This window comes from Varanus komodoensis, unplaced genomic scaffold, assembly GCF_004798865.1.
Source record: "Varanus komodoensis strain SLA01 unplaced genomic scaffold, ASM479886v1 scaffold20_1, whole genome shotgun sequence".
Taxonomy (NCBI): Eukaryota; Metazoa; Chordata; class Lepidosauria; order Squamata; family Varanidae; genus Varanus; species Varanus komodoensis.
Window position 1 is genome coordinate 36,055 of NW_025335587.1, and position 7,570 is coordinate 43,624.

Here is a 7,570-nt window from a genome sequence, read left to right on the forward strand (position 1 = left end):
GGAAAGCTCCAGACTGGCAATGCTGTGATCTACCTTTACACCACTCCACTCCACTCCAAATTGATGATGTGTGTTTCAAGGAATGTGGAGAAAGAGAATGAGGAGAAGACAAATAGAAGTAGACGCAGATAAGAGAGTTGTTTAGACTTAGAGAGTGGAGAGAATAGACAGGAGAAGGGGAAACATGGGAAGTATGAAAATACTACTTATAGGCAAACAGTAACTGGAGAAAACTATTTTTCTTTTGCCATGCTTGTCGGCTACCTAGAAGTATCTGGTTGGACATTACTGGAAACAGGTTGCTGGACCTGAATAGCCCCTGAATCTGATCCTGTTCAGCCCTTACATTCTTATGATGCCAGAAACACTGGCCATCCAACCCAAAGTCCCCTGCACAGTGCACAGCCTCTGATCTCAATTACTACCCTCCTTCCGACTTCCATTTTGGAGCATCTACCCACACTCAGTTCTCCTGCAACCAAACTCCATTCCCGTGCATCACAGCTTGTCCTCAACTTCTTATGTGACTAATTAAGCCTGGGCTGTCCAAGTCTGGCTTGGAGTGTTACCTTCTTAACAAGGACTTCATAATCTGATGTGGAACAGGTTTCTGCTGCATTCTTATACGTATTTTCCTGTAAGCCCCATTCAGCACAAGGTACAGGATTGTGCTGTTACTCCACTGTGCTTTTTAAAGAAAGTGGTCCTAACCTGAAATCTGCTGCAGTTGCAGAGTAGTTTCCTTCCGTGCCTTTGGAAATGTTCAGATCTTTCTTGTTGCCTCTCATGTTTTTGTTGCTGTCTTCAAGAGATTCACTGTAGAAACAATCAGAAAGACTGCTAGAAGGCCAGGAAGATGGATTTTGTGTTCGATTCAAACACCTGGATCTTACACTTTGATGTCATTTGTGTTTTTCTTGTGTGTGTGTGTGTGTGTGTGTGTGTTTCTAAATTTTGTATTATGCATCTTCATGCCCATAGGCATCCTCAGAGTGGCAGCTTACAACCATAAACAACATTGGACATATATAAGATGGGTACCCTCACAGAAAAAGATTGTCAACAGAGGGGGCAAGTGGAGAGACAGTTGTGGTGTGTGGAGGGAGGGAAGGGGAGGGGAAATGACTGGCCATATCTTGGTATTTTCAAGGAGATGCTGCTGTGCAGAAGAAAACACCAAAGGCTGCAGGATATGGCCTACACATTTTCCCAGAATTGGGGGTGGCCAGCTGGAAATCAGCATCATCAGAATAGCATTAAGATTTGGAGGATAAAGTGTTATCTTGCCACAAGCTACTGTGCTGGCAGTAAGGAGTGCTGATCAGCTAGACTAGTGTCAGGCAAGTCCACATGGAAGGGATTCCCTGAAAGTTTGAAAAGCATCAGATGCACGGCCTTCCATCATGTTGTAGCACATGGTCATAGGACTAGAAATCCATTTCTTAATGAAAATAGTTAAATGAAGACCATGAACATATTCTACAGATTCCTCATTCCCTGCACAAATAATGCCGTTCCCTTTATGCTGAAGAGTCAACTGCATGCCCTCCACAGATTTGGCAAATTAATCCAGGAGGAGACTGTAAAAGAGCCAGACTTTTGTCAGGATGGAGCATCCTGCAGGCTTTTCCATTCATGAATCTGATACCTAATCTGGGCACGGAAACAAGGCAAATCACACACAAATGCCCCACAACTCCAAGGATATGATGTGTGACTTTCCCACAGCCTCAGCATATTATTTATTTAATTCTGGGATCCATATACTACTTAAATATAATAAAATCCTAAAGTGGTATTCCTAAAAGAAAGGAATCCTACATGCTGCACTCAGAGGGAGAAACTAGAGGTGACATTGGGAGATTAAGGTTAAAGGAAGCTATGGGGAGGGAGAGAGGAACCCTATAAGGACCATGATACTGGAGAGAGTAACATTACTGATCCCATGCTATGTTCCTAATTTCACTCAGTCACTCATCTCATTCTTCTGGGGTGGGAGGAGGGCTCTTTGTGGTTCCCCCCACCGCCATTGACAAACAGAAGTATTGAGGTGAGTTCCATGGGGCAAACAGCAAGAGGGGGCAGCTTTCAATCCCTTTCCCCTGCATTTCAGTTGCAATCCAGTTTAGAGGTCCTTGCAGACACATTTGCCTTAAAATGAGGTGGATGTGGATAAGAGACCTCCTTGTTTCACATCTAGTTTGGCCCTCAGACTACCTGTGCGCAGAACAGCTGCATCCACAGAAAAGCCCCGCAGCCATTGCAATCCATACAGGTGGAAGGGGGAAAGTGAGCACTTACTCTTTATCCTGGCACCATATCTTATTGATGACCAAGGCAATCACTGTCAAAACCAAGAAGACCGTAACTGCAATGACACCCTGCAGCCATGGCTGGAGCTTCCGCTGGACTGTCAAGAAAAGGTGTTAAACCAAGGTTGTTGTTATGGATCTTGATATTCGTAGGCTGATCTAATTCTGTATTAATTGTGACACGGTATCTATGAAGATTGCAAACTCTTCTTTCTCTAGACAGTTGCCCAATTCAGTGAAGTAGCAAGAATAGTACTGGCATATAATTAAATTTTTAATATGTGTGGTACTATCTCAATGGCTATGCACATTCATAAATCACACAGATTAAAATCTACGCTCCACCCACCATACAGAAGTTCCCTTTCTGTGTCCAATGAATACTCTAACAAGTTCCCACCCACAGACAATAAATAATTGCAAGATAAACAAGCGTTGTTTTGTTTCTGATCAATTATGTGATAAGGCATTAATTAAGGATTAATAGCTGGGAATCAAGAGATTCTGTTCATTGATTTTTCCTGGCAATGCTGCTGGAACTCATCATTATCTGGTTCACAAAATGAATCAGTCCGACTTGTAACACTTGGCTGTATCACAAATCGAGTGCCATTTCCCACAAATGTTTTCTGCCTCAGAATATGCCATTAAATTATGCATGTCCATGGTCGCATTCAGCTGATCAGACACCCAAAACCATATGCTTCCAGCAGAGGTGGGCAACTTTCCTCTCCCTGGGCTCGCGCTCCTTTTGCAGTGCCAAATTTGGCAGGGATGGCAACCTGCCCCCAGCAGTTTGCTGCCAGCTTTCAGTTGCAAATGGCTATGGAAGCTTAAACAGGACAAATGTAGCTCGATAGCAGGCGACATTTGGCCTTTGTACTTTCTGTAGCATGCAGAGATCAGCGAGCGGATGCTTTTCTTTTTCCTCTTGGAAATGTTGGTGGTGCAGCAGCGGTGGGGGCGGTGGAGGCTGTGCTAGAGGATGGGGCTCACAGGGAGCTCAGCCCTGCTTTATCGGATCCTGAGCAAAAGCTTTTTACTGCTGCTCACAGCCAGTGTGGTATCTTTACCTGAGGCCACAAGAGCAACCTTGGAGAAGGGCTTTGGGGGCATTCCAGGGAGCAGGGAGGGGAAGGGGCCAGCACCACCAAACATACTTCAACACGCTGAGCCTAAATAGCCAAAATTACCTGTCTAAGTGCTTGCAAAGCAAGAGGAAGGCAGAGGTGACCTTTGCCTCTGCATTTTATTTATTTATTTATTTATTAAAACATTTCTATGCCGCCCCTTGCCAAGGCCTCGGGGCGGCTTACAACATCGAATACAAAATACGTTAAAACAATGACAATTAAATTTCTCTTGTCCTTTATAGGAAGACCGTCATCCTCAGAGTATCCACATAGGATTGTGCCCATAAAAGTATAAAATGCAATCCAAACATTTACTAGAATAAAATATAATATGATGCAAAATAATGAAAGCTCCTTTTTCCCTGCATGATCTTCAAACCCACTCATGGGTTGAATGTATGTATGTATGTATGTATGTATTTATTTATTTATGTGTTTGTTTATTTTAATGCCACCCAATAGCCAAAGCTCCCTGGGCTGCTATTAAACATTAACAATAACAACAACAAAAACAACAACAACAACAGACATAAAACAATAAGACCACAGCCATTGCAACAGAATCAGCCCAGAGGTAGAGCAGCAGTGCAGGATAAAATACATTATTAAAAACTAAAGTTAAAAAGTTAACTATTAAAATACTGGGCAAATAAAAAAGTTTTCACCTGGCACCAGAAAGAATGGAGAAAAGCTGAAAAGCTTGCCAGAAAGATGATAATTGATTCTGAACTGAGCTGTGTGCAGTTTGTCCATCATTAGTCTTTCACTGAACATTCTCTATAGATTTGAGATTAAATAAAGATAACATGGGTTTTTTGAGGGAGGCTGGTGTAGTTGAGCAGGATTCACAGTGATGCAGCCGCAGGACCACTACTATAACCTGGCAGAGAACACTGCCTTCGAAAGCAGGCCAAGGTTGCACCACGCTGGAGGGGAAATTAGCCAGGTGGCTTGATGAAGGGGACTGTTCAGCCTCTCCGCCACCTTCCTCACATTCCCCTGGACACTCCGGGCTTAGCTGCAGCCCTTGCAGGAGCTGGCAGAGGGGTGGATTTTCTCAGCAACCATGTTTCATGGCCTGTTTTACTGTAAAGTATTTTGGGGTGGCTTGGTCACAACTGGGCAGTTAAGGCCCCAGAGCTTTCATCTGGTGAGGATGGAAACTCTGGTATACAGCCCCACAGCTACCTGCCTTTTTGGACTCTCCTTGGAGCTATAGGAATTATTCTGATGAGACTGCCCTTCCAAATGTACCACTATGTCACTGGACTTGGATCAGTTTTCTTTGTCAAATTTTATTGGAGAAATCCAGGTCTACGCTGCCTCATTTGAGTGCATTGTTACAGAGCAATCTGCCATGTGGTGATACGGCCATTGAAACTGCCCCAGCCATTTTCTCTCTGTGCCAGGAAAACTGCACCTGCCCAGTGCATGTGGGAGAGAGGCTGGTGTTAAAAGATGGTTAAAAAAAAGAAAAGACAAAAAGGCAACCGTGTTCAATGTCTGGAGCATGGTAACGGGAACACACTGGCTGCCCTTCAGGGCCAGCTGTAGAAATGGTTTCACCTAAACAAATAGAGAGCTGGAGGCAGAAAAGGAATTTGCTGCCAAAAGCAGCTGCTTCACCTTATGATGCGGTAGCAGCAGCCATGCCAGCTCTGACCAAGAGTCTCTCCCCTCTCAGGGTGGTTGTTCCGTTGACAAGTCGATGACTAACTGCCCCAGTCGAGCCACCCTATGCCAAGCGTGCCCACCTCCCTTCCTGGGACACAAAGCAGTGTTCCTGGCCTTGCCCGGAAAAGAAACGGAGGGCTTGCTCATTTGATGGTGTAACCTGACGCTAATTGTTAGCAGTTCCAAAGAGGATTATTGTGACTTAGAACAACAGACCTGAGCTACTGTCCTCAGCCATGATTGCTTGACTGAAAGAATCGTCAGCAAAGCATTTCTTTAATCATTTGAGCAGTATCCTGAGTTTGGAGTTAAAGAATTTCGATTGTTCATTCAAGAAAATGTATTTAAATGCTGCCAATGAGTTGCACATCACCCTCTTAGCCATTTCAACATTCATATTTAACAAAATGAATCTTGAAAGGGATGCAAAATAGGAATCTGAAATGAAATGGAAATGTTCATGATCGCTTCCACAAGAATAGGAGAAAGAAGCCTTTTGAACATGGCTGTTTCTGTTAGAACAGTCCCTCATTTCATCTTACTTTGTTCTTACTTACTCGGCTGAGAGCACCGCAGCATGATATGCTGTCTGGAGCATGCTGGGAGTTGTAGGACATTTTTCTATCCAGACTTTAAGAAGTGGATAAACTATGTGAATTTGTTGAGTTTAGTTCCCACCGAAATCATTACTAACTTGCCCCACTGATTTCAGTCAGACCCAAATTTAACTAGGAGAGCAATCCTATGCATGTTCCGTGACATTTATTCACTGGTAAGTAATCAGAATCTAACCCCATGTTAACCATCACTTTAAAATCTAATGTGTTTGGACCATTTTCTACCCTATGAATAGGGCAGGAATATCCTTCACTCTTGCTTTCTTTTTGTTGCCTCTGTGTAGCTCTTCCTGCTTGGTGATTTATTTTAAGAGCATAAAAAAGAAGAAAATGGCATCTTATCTCCTAAATTTTCCAACATGCTTTGCAAAGTCTATTTTATGCATCTGATGAATATGCACAGAAAATAGACATTGTCCCAGCTGCCTCAGCTCCAGACGGCCATGCAGCCTTCTGCTGGGTAGATATTACCCATGCGTCTATTTTATGCATGCAGACATTCCTTGTGCAAACAGAAAAATCCTGCAAAATATAGGCAGAAATGCTTTTCCATATTTTGGTTGACTGTATACAGTTCTGGAGGAGGAACAAGTCTTTGCAGTTTCCCACAAACACACTCACTGAAGGAGGTAAGAGTTTCAGTTGTCTTATAATGCAGAAATATGAACTAGAAACTGAGTTTCTTCCAAACCATCTCACTTCCCAGGTTTCTTGGTAGTCCTGTGGAATTTTAGATGTAAAGAGGTTCAAAGCTCTAAACATGGGAACGTGATTCCACTTGTTTTCCCTTGGTTAATGCTGGACTAAAACAGCGGATGCAAGCCGGTCCAAAGTTCTCTACAGCCATTTTGCATCATTCCTTCCTTTAGAAATGAGACAAACATCTTTCTGCCTGTCAACATGCATTGGCTGGGTTCACACAACACAATAAGTCAAAGTTATTAGTTGAGTATGGATTGAGTGAAAAGTTGTCATTGAATTGGGGGTGGGGGAACATTGAATTGGGGGCGGGGGAATATTGAATTGGGGGCTGCTCTAATATATGACCTTGTCACACTAACCAAGCAAAGGCGCTTTTTTTTTTATTTTGTTTTGTTTTTTTTAAGCGGGAGTTGTTTTGTTGTTTAACCATGAACAACCCGCAAAGATAATACACAACAATCCACACTCAACCCTATTTTTTGTGCTATGTTAACCAGGCCATACATTGCCAAAAAATGTGGGGAGGGGGAATGAGAATGAAAAGAATCTCCGTTTGCATTCTTCCAGGCTAGGGAGCCCTGCTGGGCTTGCTATGCCCAGGTCCCCCACCTCAGATTCTAGAACCTACAGTGGCTGAATGAACCCAAAGACTGCATTCCCAACCACCACACATGGGCCTGGAGCCGCTCAAATCAAGCATTGCCAACAGATTGTCCGTAAACCTCCAGACAGCGTGTGGCATGCAGAGCAGAGGGAAGGAGGGCTGTTCCAAGCCTGAGATGCTTGCAGGACAAGGAATGCCTTATGATCAATCCCATCCAAAGTGAAGCAGAGGTAGAGTTGCCAGGACTCCTTCCATGATTTCAACAGCTGCATGACCAGCAGAAAAGATGTCAGGAAAGCTGCAACTGCTGCTTTTTCCTCTGGTCATGCAACTGTTAGTGGTGCAGAACCATGCCTAAATAGTTGTTGCCATCCCTAGGAAGCCCTCGTTGAGGGTTTGTGTTCACTCAGCTAAATTATCCCAGAAATGTCCAAAGGAAATGCCATGCATAAAGGTATCTATCAATAGCACACCATCTGAGGAGGGTTGCTTTCCTCCAGCACCACAGTCCTGCCAAACCCACAGCCT

General features: G+C 43.7%; 1 protein-coding gene across 1 annotated transcript in view; it reads right to left on the reverse strand.

Moving 5' to 3' along the window:
- PDZK1IP1 (PDZK1 interacting protein 1) overlaps positions 1–5,357 on the reverse strand; it is a 6,691-nt gene extending 1,334 nt beyond the window's left edge. The window contains exons 1-3 of the mRNA XM_044430329.1: positions 5,336–5,357; positions 2,302–2,410; positions 712–816 (exon numbers count right to left, since the gene is read on the reverse strand). Of these exons, the coding sequence (XP_044286264.1) occupies positions 712–816; positions 2,302–2,410; positions 5,336–5,357 (236 nt within the window). The remainder of the gene's footprint in view (positions 1–711; positions 817–2,301; positions 2,411–5,335) is intronic.
- Between the last annotated feature and the right edge of the window lie 2,213 nt (positions 5,358–7,570).